This window comes from Elephantulus edwardii, unplaced genomic scaffold (genome assembly GCF_000299155.1).
Source record: "Elephantulus edwardii isolate Elephantulus edwardi_28Jun2011 unplaced genomic scaffold, EleEdw1.0 scaffold00127, whole genome shotgun sequence".
NCBI lineage: Eukaryota > Metazoa > Chordata > Mammalia > Macroscelidea > Macroscelididae > Elephantulus > Elephantulus edwardii.
The window spans coordinates 1589357-1601958 of record NW_006399877.1 but is presented as its reverse complement, the minus strand read 5'-3'; the positions used below and the strand labels follow the sequence as shown (position 1 = coordinate 1601958).

Genomic DNA, 12602 nt, shown 5'->3' with positions numbered 1-12602 from the left:
GTCTGCCCTGGGTGACCAAGGACGTGTATCTGCCCTGGGCAATGAGGATGTCTGCCCTGGTCAAAGTGTGGCTGGACTGCTTCAGAGCAGTGAAGATGGTGTGATTTGGTGTCAAACGCCCTGGCATGTTGTCAGGAGGGTCCACACTCCAGGAAAAAGCATCATGCTTGGTACCACTGAGGGCCAGCGAGAGGACCCTTGATGAGATGGACTGAGAAGCAGCTCCAGAAGGCTCAGAGAGAGAGAGGGCATTGTGAGGTGGGCACTGTGAGGTGGGCACTGTGAGGTGGGTACTGTTAGGCGGGCCCTGTGAGGTGGGTTGTGAGGTGGGCACTGTGAGGTGGGCACTGTGAGGTGGGTTGTGAGGTGGGCACTGTGAGGCGGGCACTGTGAGGTGGGCACTGTGAGGCGGGTTGTGAGGTGGGCACTGTGAGGCGGGCACTGTGAGGTGGGCACTGTGAGGCGGGTTGTGAGGTGGGTTGTGAGGTGGGCACTGTGAGGCGGGTTGTGAGGTGGGTTGTGAGGTGGGCACTGTGAGGCGGGTTGTGAGGTGGGCACTGTGAGGTGGGTTGTAAGGTGGGCACTGTGAGGCGGATTGTGAGGTGGGCCCAGGCCTTTGTTCTGCTGTCAGAGGGGCGCTGCGAGGTGAGGGTGACCAGATAGCATGTGACAACCACACACTGTCACTAACTTTTACATAACCTGGTAACTGAAGAATCCAAATGATTTATCACAATACTCACACCACCGTGTGGGCCTGGGACCCAGCTGGGGAGTTCCCGACTTTTCTGTAGAATATCTGTTTTTATTTCTCAAAGAAATTTTAAAGAAATGCCCCGAAGCGGAGACAACAGTATGATCAATTCTGCGCAGTAATGATTGGCTCATTGTTCCTAAACACCCAGCTTTCCACCTGGAAGCCCCCTCAGCCAGGGTGGTGTCCCATCGGCCAGCACTCGAGTCGTTCTCACATAACACCTTTAAAGCCATGATCACACCTCCTCAAGGCTGACAGAAAGCAGCAAGTCCCTCAGATTCTCAGCTCGCTAAGGAATGTGCAGGTTCCTCAGTTCAAATCAGGATACAAAGAAGGTCCATGCCCTCCACCTGGCTGATCCACGCCTGGAGTTGATGCTAATCTAACAGTTCCCCTGCTCACCCCCAGTGGAGATGGTCAGCAAAGCTCAGGCCACCCACATGGCGGGCAACAGACTGTGAGTGGCCATAGTTCACGTCCCTGTTCTGTTAGCCAGGCTGTTTCTGGCAGAGCAAGGTTTCCCAGTGAACGGTGCTGCTGGTAAAGGTCTTTGTAAGAGCAGGGCTCATGCTTGGCCGTCTCCCTGGCTCGCAAAGCTTTTGAAAATAATGAGTTGGTCCCCAGCACCTCTCAAGGGGAGCTACGAGAGCTGTGTTCCGGTCTATTCACTGGGGATCACAAAAGGCTCAGTCCAGTGCAGAAAACGCTCGTCCGAAGGCCAGCTGTCCCTTCCCCCAGCGGCCTACACGGTGGAAGTCCCCCAGAGCCTCACAGCTCCTCTTCTCTGCAGCGACTAGGTGCCTGGGTCACCTGACCCCCGTGAAATTTGTCCAAAGGGAACAACTGTCTTTGAGAGGCAGGGGGAAGCAGTGTGGACTTTGGGGTTCTCGGGTGCCCCCTGATGTGGAGTTTCTCAGTGCCTTCCTGTGAGGACCCAGGAGGGACTGCAGCTAACTGTTCAAGACTCCTCAGAACATTTGTTTCACAGTCTGAGCACCAGGTTCTGTCCCCTCTGGGCAGTGAGCTCCAGGCCCACCATGGCCCCCGTGGGCACTGAGCCCCAGGTCCGCCCTGTCCCTTGTGGGCACTGAGCCCCGGGCCTGCCCTGTCCCCTGTGGGCACTGAGCCCCGGGCCCGCCATGCCACCTGTGGGCACTGACTGAACTTGTGCTGTGTTAGGTGCTGTTGAGTCCAGTATGACCCACAGAAACCCTGCGAACAAGTGCACCTTAGTCTCCAGACTGACATCGTTGCTCTTCAGTCCTCTAGAGAGGCACCTGGCAGCAGACTTCGCCACTGCAGTTCGTCTCTTGACTTCGTGGCTCCTGTGAGTCTTGATTCGATCACGTAACACACAGTAAACGCCAAGGCCGTGTTTCCTCATTACTGATCCTTCCTTTGTCCCAGCTTTTGACGTCTAATCACCAATAATTATCTAGGACTACTGACTGATGCTTGATCAATTTCAAACTGCAGAACTGGTAAAAATACTCAAGTTCTTCTTTTTTGGCATTAGAGTGGGATGTGTTAATTTAAATAGTCCTATTAACAGTCATGCTGGGTGCATGAGTATTAGCCTATTACTGACAACAATAACAGTATTGAAGGGTAGAAGGTAGATCTTGAAGTTTCTTTATGATGATAAATGTACTGCCTTTCCTCTTCACAGCAGACATAGCAGGTTCCACGACTGTCTGATACAAAACGGCCAGCACCTATTATTTCACCTCAGCAAATCTGCTATCAGGGACCTCTCCAGGGCACCGAGAAGCAACGATGTCAGTTTAGAGACAAGGCCATGGTCTTTGTGATTACTTGCTATGTATCAGAGAGATGGACAATGACTAAGGACGACAGAAGAATTGATGGCTTGAGTTGTGGTGCTGGAGAACATACCATGTCTTGAACCTACCATGCATGGACCACCAAGAAATCAAATAGGTCTCTCTTGGAAAGAGAGAAACCAAGTTTCTCTTTGGAAGCTAGAATTTTGAAGCTCTGTCTCTCATACTCTGGCCATGTGGCCAGGAGGGACAAGTACCTGAAGAAGGACATCATGCTTGGAAGAGTGGACGGACAGTGCAAGAGAGGAAGACCCTGGATGAGATGCATTGACACAGTTAATGGAGGTAGGTGGTAGGTGTGTCAGAGTCGGTGAGACTGGCTCAGGACACAGCAGGTTTCAGAGCTGCTGTACACAGGGTCGCTATGAGTCACAGGCAACTTGATGGCACACAACAACAACAATGTCTAGGATAGGGAGGCCTGGTGGCCTAGTGGTAAGAAGCTGCACTGCAATCTCAAAAGTATGCGGTTCAAAGTCACTAGCTGCTCCATAGGAGGACAGGCAATCTCTTCCCATGAGATCAGCTGCGCGTTGTTTCGTATGAGTCACCAGCACAGCACACAACACCGCCTACGATATTGATTGTTTTAGGTTTCATTTCACTTTCTTTACAACTTCCGGTTTCTGGTATACAAACATTCTACTTCGTATATTCCAAATCCTAATTACTAAAGGATGTTTGTAGCTATTTCTCCTCATTTTGAATCTTGCCACATCAGCAAATTTCATTCCTAAGAGCTTCACTCCATCGACGTCGTTAAGTTGCCCCAACCTTCCCCAACCCCACTCCGAGTCCCTCCTGCGCGCCGAGGGCTCACTGCCTCCCCCGCTGGGCACTGTCCCATGCATCCAGCAGGTCTTCACTGGCCGACCCCGGGCAAGCTGACCCCTAGGGAGGCCCTTCTACCTCCTCCTGCTATCTAGTTTCAACCCGGGAGCACTGTGAACACTGCCTGCTCTGGGGTCCTGCTGGGTTTGTGACAGCAGTGGCAGAACTTCCCGCCCCCCAACAACACACAAGCACAACACCATGAGCGGGGAGTGCAGCTCTCTTCTTCAGCACCCGCTGACCACGGCCGGGCGTCCCACCCACCAGCTGCCTGCAGTAGGAACCAAGGGCACTTAACAACTAGAACAGTAAAAGAAGGAACCTCTTCAGCTCGGCAGAAGGTGAAGCCGAGGACAGGACACAGGCACCTGGCAGGTCAGGCTTCCCAGGGGAGAGGAAGTCAACTCCTGGGCTTCCCCTCGGCTGACTGGGGAAGGCATGCGCACAGGAGAACCAGACACAACCTCCCGGCTTGCCCTCACTCCACTGCCTGTCAGAGCTCGCCCGAGCTGGTGCCCACGGGCCCTGGCAGCTAAGTGACATTCCTGCAGAGCAGCCCTCTGGGCCTCCCCGGTCACTGCAGCTCTAACAGGCGCGCTGCCCTTTCTGAGGCCAAGAATCACGCTCAACTCCAGCTCATTCCTGGTTCACCTGGAAACCACACACATGGCCCTGTGACAGGACAAACCTGCCCTCAGCCCAGGTGTTCTTATCTCAGCTGCACACCTGTGCGCAGACAGGGACCTGGCTGAGGCCCACACCAGCGCACTGGGTTGAAATAAAACCCTCACGTCTGGAGAAAGCGCAAATCCAAGCCTGCTGTCATTTGCTGTCAGGGGCCCATGGAGTTGACCCCCACTCCTAACGATCTACAGACAACACACTGAACACTGTGCTGTCCTGTCCTGTTCTGTCCTCACGACCTCAAGCGCACTGCTGCACCCATCGTGAGGGTGTCCTCGCGCGTCCTCCGACCCTCTTCCTGCCCCAGTGAGACGTCCCTGAGGCCTGGCCCCTCCTGGTGACACGCCCACGCTCGGGAGTTCACCACGCTCGCCTCTGAGGAGCCGCCTTCTGGCCAAGCGAGCATGAGACAGCCAATCCCCGTCCCCGACACTACAATTCAACAGCACTGACTCTGCACACTCTTCATTAACCACACACGTGAACAAGTGTCATCCTCGCCGAAACCACAAGGAAAGCAGAGCCTCGGACGGCCGTCCAGTTCCACCTGCCCTCGCCTTGGAGCCCAGGACAGGAGTGACCGTGAGCTCCCCGCCGGTGGCCAGGCGCCCTCATGGAGGGATGGGGCGCTTTCCAGGAAACGGCCTGGGTCACGAGACAGCCGTGTCCACGGAGGCACCGTGCAGACAGAGGTGTATCTTCAGAGAGGCCCAGCCTCATCGTCCACAGCTTTGGGCTCAAGGGCCATTAGGGAAGGCTGGCAAATGTGGACACTGGAGGCCCAGAAGGGACACGTGCACTGGGCCCAGGGCAGGGATGGAGGTTCCTGCCCAGGACCCAGGACAGGCGTGGTGGTGGATTAAGGAGTGGGCTGTGGGGAGTGTTGGGTACGACAGTGTCAGAGGTGGCCAGCCATCACTCTACGACCGCTGGTTGGAGGGGTCTTTCTGGGGTGGTGGCACTGTGACAGTGGCGCATGGAGGGTTAGGGTTTTTCCTGACATGGCCGAGAGGTCAGGAATAAGAGGCTCGCGCCTGGCCGAATGCTGAAACGAAAAGGAGCAAAGAGCACACACAGGGTCTGGTGAGCCATGGCTAGACGGGCTCTGCAGACCACGTGACCACGTGTCCAGCACATGTAAGCACACAGGACACTGGGCAGTGTGGGGGCACCCAGGACACTGGGGTGCAGGGACATGCAGGACGACACCAGGGCACCCAGGAAGATGCTGGGATACCCAGGGTGACTCCAGGGTGTGAGGGCATGTAGGACGATTCCAGGGCGCGGGGGCACGGAGGATGTGGGTGGGGCACATGTGGGACCACGTGGATGAATGGACAATGTGATACATGTGGGACACGTATACAGATCACGTACAAGGAACACATGCGCAGACCACGTGCTGGGGGCACGTGCAGACAGACCACGTGGTGGGGTGGGGTAGGCATATATGGACCATGTGCTGGGAGGCAAAAGGATACAGGGGAGTACATTTTTATGGACCACGTCCTGGGGGCACATGGTAGATGGGCCGTAGGTACAGAGCATGTGTTGGAGGGATGTGGACACGTGTATGAACCATGCACGTGCAGGGCAGCGGTGGGGTCACTACAAGCAGATGTATGGACACTGCCGGTCACAGGGAGCTTCTAAAACGAAAGGCAGGAATTCTTTCCACTCAGTAGCTGGGAAGCGACAAGGGTCAGCCTGGCCGGTGGCTCTCTGCCCTGGTGGGCCCAGCACTGCGCAGTAGGAGGTTCAGCAGAGGCTCAGGATGGACAGGCCTATTCCCTCCGTCCTCAGGGCAGCCCGACACCCAGTGCGTGCCAGTGAGATGCCCACCGATGCAAGGAGCGGAGCACTGAAGCTCAGGAAGCTCCCTCCCCGTATGCAATAGAGTAAACCCCCACCCCAGCGCAGCCCACGTGGACACTGGGGGCCACTTACCTGTGCTGGGCATGTGGTTCACGCGGGCAGGGCTGAGCAGCTCCACTGGCTGGTCCCGGCCAGACAGTCCGTCTGAGAGGCAAAAAAAAGCACTGCCTTTAGAGATGACTTGATTCTGTGCCAACAGTAGCCTCTAGGGGCCTGCCCGGGGACTTGGCCTCAGACACCACCCACGGACAATGTCCACAGCCAACACTCTTGCCAGCTCAGAGCATCCAGTGTGGAAGCTGACAGAGAGCGCCGTCCCCACTGATGCGGAGACTCCCACTTCCGACCCCGGGGCCCCTGGCCAAGCCCTGGGAGCTCTGTTCTGCACGGACCCCACCATGACTGCTGGGACAACAGTCTGCTCAAGTTGGTGGTTTGAATCCACCACTGTTCAGAGGGAGGGAGATGGGCAGTCTTTCCCCAGGAAGATGTCCAGCCTCGTAACCCAGTGGGTGGCCACAGGTCAGCATGGACTAGGAAGCAGTGGACTGGGTGCTGTGTGTCTGCCCGATGGGTTCAGAAAGCCCGTGTGTACATGCAGCTCAGCTCCAAAGACAAGAGAGGAGGCCCACACACGGAAAGCCGGCTGTGACGGCGGGTGCGTTCTTCCTCTCACGCGGAGGACCCTACAACAAGGAACAACTCCTTCCCTCGACATCAGCTGCTGACAGGGGAAGGGAACGGCTGTTGGCCGAGTCACTGTCGCTTTACTGTGGGGGTGTGCAGTCCTCAGGGACAAAGTCTCTGCAAACAAATCAAACCCCTTCTTCCTGACCGGCGTCCGCCCCCACAAGGCCTGCTCACACGGGCGATGAGGTTGGACATGGTGCACGCGGGCGCTGAGGTCATTTCCAGCAGCTCTGGAGGGCAACAGAGCGTGTGTCGGTCCTCTAGGCGATGGCACCCTGTGCCGTGACCACATGGCATGGTGGCACTGGGTACCAGGAGCCCTGCCCGGAGAAGGCGGACTGCCCACAGCTGCCTCATATGCATCACCAAGGACACCAGCCTGGTGCTGGCCAGCTGGGCATCCTGTCCCAAGAGTCAGCGCCACACCTAGATTCTGGCAACCACTGGGGGTAACAACACGGATTCCCAAGACCTATGGCACATCAGGGCTGACGGTCCTTGGGCTGAGGCCTCCCCACACTGTCAGCAGGGCTCTAAGGGAGCGCTGCCCACACTGGGGTGCCTGCCTGGATGTGAGGGCCCCCTTCCACGCACCGATCTTCAGGATGTACCTGGCTGTTCTTGTGGACACAGCCCACCCTGTGTGTCTCCCTGGCGTGCAGCAGGATCACGCGGGGCTGAACTGTGGGCTAGTGCGGTACAGCTCGATGAAAAAGCTGGATGGCACAGGAATGACCAGCACACGGCAGAGCTCGATGGAAGCAGGTGGACGGAGACCACCTGGACGCGAGGGGAGGAAGGCCTGGTGGTCTGCTCCCACTGGGCGGTGTGCTGTGTCTCTCGAGGCCACTGAGGCCCAGGTGATGCGGCAGTACCAACAACAACATCGTCTTGTTGACTGTGACACTGTTAAAAACACACCAGTGACGATGCAGGGAGCAGCCGGGGCTTTGCTTTAACCACGAGGAAGTAAAGGCGGGAGGGGCTGCGGACGCAGAGGCGGGCAGAGGCTGAGCCTGGGAGTGGGAGGCGCCTGTCTCTGCTTCTGTGTGTTTGAACATTTTGGTTCTAACCGCTCAGAGCTGTCAGCTGTCAGGACAAGCTCTCACTTCACATCAGGAGCATTTTCCTGGATTTGCATGTGTAAAACAACGCTGTGAGCAGCTCCCCTTCACCCACTTTGTCACCAGATCCAGTTCACCCTCAGCCCCACCTGGGCAGGCAACTGGGTGACCACCCCAGTGTGGACATGGCCAGGTGTGAGTGCATGTCTGGCCCCTGGCCCCAGCCCATCACCCAGGCACACCTCCTCTCACGTGACGCCTGCATGAGAATGCCAGCGGGTCCTCAGCACTGAGAAGTGCCCCGTTCTACTACTGGCCAATCTGTAGAATCTGTAATGAATGTCCTAGGACCATGCCTTGAAAGGTGACCTGCACACTCTCATCAGCTCTTTGGGGCAAAATGCTTGAAATACAGCTTGAAAGCTGAGCACCGAAATTCAGGCAGATGAGGGAGAAGGACTGGACAGCCACTTGTGACAACAGGTCACACGTAGGTTAGACTCAGGTTAGGCTGAGCCTTCGTACTGGGAATCACAGAGGAGGAGGAACGGTGCAAACAGACACTAGAAATTGGGACGTGGAATGGGACAGGTACGAGGCAGAAAAAGTGGAGATTGTTAAGGAAGCAATGGAACACATAAATATAGACATACTAGGCGCTAGCGAAATGCAACGGAATAGGCACGGGACATGGGAATCAATCATGATCTACTATGCTGGAAACGAAAAGGTGAGGGAAAAGGCGGTCACATTCATTAAAAAGACTATTTCCAGATCCATCTTGAAATACAAGGTTGTGAGTAACAGGATAATGTCCATACAGATACAAGGAGGCCGGTTAATAACACTACCATTCAAATGTAGCACCAACAACCAGAGCGAAGAGGAGGAAATAGATGACTTCTATCAACTGTTGCAATTGAAAAACAACAGAACATGCACCCAAGATCCACTATATAATGAGCAACTGGAATGCAAAAGCTGGGAACAGGGAAGAATGACTGGTAGTCAGGAAACATGGACTTGGTGACAGAAAAGAGGCTGGAGAAAGTGATAAGATTCCATACAATCAATGATTTATTCATTGCAAATACCTTTTAAAAGAAACACAAATGGCGACCATACACAGGGACATCACAGGAATCACACTGATTACATTTGTGGGGAAAATTATTGGAGAAGCTCAATGTCAGCTGTCAAAACTAGACCAGGAGCTGATTTCAATCTGAAGCTAATCAAATCAAATCCACAAGGACCAAAGTTTGACCTTGACTCTCTCCCTCCTGGATTTAAGGATCTTCTTAGGAGTTTGAGTCCTTGAGCACTGATGAACAAACACCAGAGGAGCTGTGGGAAGACATCAGTGCATCCGTGAAGAATGCAAAGGGGCATTACAAAACCAGAGGAAGAAGAAAAGACCAACATGGATGCAAGAAGAGACTCACTACAGAGCACCAAGAAGCAGTTAAGGAAATGAGGGGAAGATTCCAAAGGGCAGCGGGGAAGACAAAGCAAAATATAATGAAATGTGCCAAAGAGCTGAGCTGGAAAATCAAAACGGATGAACTCGCTCGGCACTTATTAAGCTGAAGGGACTGAAGAACAAATTCAAGCTTCAAGTTGCAATATTAAGGATGCTGTGAGCAGAATGTTGAATGACCCAAGAAGCATCAAAAGAAGATGGAAGAAGTACATGGTGTCACTATACCAAAAAGAATTGGCTGACACAGAAAAATCTCATCACACAACGTATGATCAAGCTCCAATAGTAATGAAGGAGGAAGTTCAAGCTGCTTTGAAGGATCTGACATAAAACAAGGGCCCCGGAATTGATGGCACACCAACTGACATATTTCAGCAAACAGATGCAGCCCTGGACAGGCTCACCAGTTTGTGCCAAGAAATCTAGAGGACAACTACCTGGCCAACTGAATAGAAGACATCTGTATTTATTCCCATTCCCAAAAAAAGGTGACCCGACAGAGTGCAGAAATTATCAAACAGTATCATTAATATCACATGCAATCAAGATCCTGCTTAAGAGTATCCAAAAACGACTGGAGCAGCATGTCAACAGAGAACTGCCAAATGTGCAGGCTGGGTTTAGAAGAGGCCATGGTACTAGGGATATTATAGCTAATGCTAAATGGATTTTGGCTGAAAGCAGAGAATACCAGAAGAATGTCTATCTGTGTTTCATTGACTATTGCAAAAGGCATTTGACTGTGTGGATCACAACAAACTGTGGCTGACTCTGAGAAGAATGGGAATCCCAGAATACGAATTGTTCTTATGTGAAGCCTATACTTGGACCAGGAGGCAGTCGTCAGAACAGAGCAAGGAAACACTGCATGGTTCAAAATCAGGAAAGTTGTCTTTTGCCTATTTTGTAATTGGGTTTTCAGTCTTTTTTTTGTGTGGAGGCCCAGGAGTATTCTGTAAACATTTGTTAAAAGACTTGTCTGAGATGGTATTACCAAATGTTTGTTCCCAGTCTGTAGGTTTTCTTTTCACCCTGTTGGAAAAAAATGTTTGATGGACACATGGCTTAATCTTTAGAAGGTCCCATGCATCAATTTTATCCTCTTCAGATTGTACATTTCTGGTTGTTTTATGCCAGGGATGTATCCTCTCTCCATACCTTTACAATATATATGTAGAAGAGATCATCCCAGAGGCTGGGTCTATGAGGAGGAATGTGGCATCAGGATTGGAGGTAGACTCATCAACAACCTGTGTTAAGCAGATCGCACAACTTTGCTTGCTGAAACTGAGGAGGACCTGAGGCGTTTGCTGCTGTCTTCAATATGTGCTGAAGCTCAACATCAAGAAAACAAAGATTCTCACCGCTGGGAAGCAATCATGATCGACTGGCTGCATCATGATGGACGGTGAAGAGATTGAGACTGTTAACAGCCTCAGCTTGCCTGGCTCCACAATCAACACTCTTGGCATCAGCAGCCACGAAATCAAAAGGTGATTTGTACTTGGAAAATCTGCTGCCGGGGACCTCTCCAGGGTACTGAAGAGCAACGATGTCAGTCTAGAGACAAAGGTGCGCCTGATCCAGGCTATGGTCTTCACAATTACTTTCTATGCACCAGAGAGCTGGACAGTGACTAAAGATGATAGAAGAAGAATTGATACCTTTGAGTTCTGGTGCTGGAGAAGAGTACTGAACATGTGGAATGCCAAGAGAACAAACATGTCAGGTGAAACCAGGCTGCTCCTTGGAGGCAAGGATTTTGTAGGTCCATCTCACATACTTGGGCACGTGGCCAGGAGGGACTAGTCCATGGAGAAGTCATGCTTGAAGGGTGGAGGGACAGCACATGGGAGGAAGACCTCGGATGAGGTGGATTGACACAGTAACTGCGGTAAGGAGGTAGATGGGGTCGCTGTGAGTTGCAAGTGACTTGACGGCACATAACAACAACATGATGAATGGTGGTCCTGGGTGATGCCAAATGGCAACAGAGAAAAGACAGATAATTCATGCCCACGCAGAAGAGCCCTGGGAAGAAGTCTGTTGACTGATCATCAAGCGCCAACCCCAGTTCACTGTGTCAAGTCTGTTCTGCTGACAGCAACCTTGCACTGCGGTTCCGAGGCTGCAGATGGTCATAGGAGAGACTGCCAGCGTTCTCCTGTGGGGCTGCCGCCTCACTCAAACCAGACTGACCTTTCAGTCAGCAGCCCAACACAGGATGCATAGCACCACCTAAATGGAAAAGAACCAGCCACGGAGAAGCTCAGGTGTGCACGGACACACAGGGTCATCAGGGCTTGGACATGATCTGATGGCTTCTAGGGTTTTTACAGCCTCACGAGGCAACAGGACAAGATGCTCAAGCTGTCCCACCCAGTCCTCAGACACTGGCGGAGAACTCCTGTCACCTGGGAGGAGATCATGTTACCGAGAGCAACAGCGCCACACACAGGAATTTTCTTTCAGAAAAAAGGTAGATAAACATTGCCTCAAGACAACTATTTGAGATCGGACTCACAGAGCTGAAGCTTCTATAATGAGAACAAGGAGGCAGGAGCCATGATCACAGGCTGCAAGAAGTCACCTCCAGGGGCTGAGGAAGTTAAGAGAGGCCAAGGGGGTCCAGGCTGTCTCTGAGGCCCTGGCACCAAGTGGAACCTAGGCTCGGATGAGTCCCAGCACACTCCCAGCACCGAGGGGAGGCCAGGCAGGGACCCAGGCCTGGAAAAGTGAGAAGCGATGCTTCCTGCAGGGAGTACTGTCCACTCAAAACCTCTGTCCAGCTCTGCTGGCCAGTTTCCCTCCTTCCTGAACAAGCTGACCCGAGTGGTGCAGCTGTAATGGGACGGGTGGGCTCTGACTGTTACTGACAGGCTCGAGAACACTGGAGATGACAAGGACGGAGCAGAACAGGACAGAGTGCAGAGCTGCTGCCCAGAGTCGCAACAACAGTGAGCCCTCAGCCCAGCTTGACCTCAGGGATACCACCGGGGAAACAGACCACGTCCCAGCCAGTCTGGAGTAAGAGCCCTGGCCCCAGCTCCTGGCTGGGGATGGCCATCGCCTGAGGAGGAGATGGGCATGTATATCACCCAGGGTTGCTATGTGGGAGTAAGAGGTGGAATGAGAGGGCCTCCCTGCGTACCTCAGGGATGGACCAAGGAGGGGTGTGGCCTCACAGATGGTCCAGGGAGGAGGGAGACTTTAGTGATGGACCAGGGAGGAGAGCGAGCCTCACACAGGTGAACCTGGGAGGAGGGAGAGCCTCTCACTGATGGACCTGGGAGGAGGGAGAGCCTCTCACTGATGGACCAGGGAGGAGGGAGAGCCTCTCACTGATGGACCAGGGAGGAGGGAGAGCCTCTCAC

General features: G+C 53.5%; 1 protein-coding gene across 1 annotated transcript in view; it reads right to left on the bottom strand.

Moving 5' to 3' along the window:
* Positions 1-6132, bottom strand: part of HDAC4 (histone deacetylase 4) — a 61534-nt gene extending 55402 nt beyond the window's left edge. Inside the window, exon 1 of the mRNA XM_006893439.1 lies at positions 6064-6132. Coding sequence (XP_006893501.1) covers positions 6064-6076 — 13 coding nt within the window. The 5' untranslated portion in view covers positions 6077-6132. The remainder of the gene's footprint in view (positions 1-6063) is intronic.
* Between the last annotated feature and the right edge of the window lie 6470 nt (positions 6133-12602).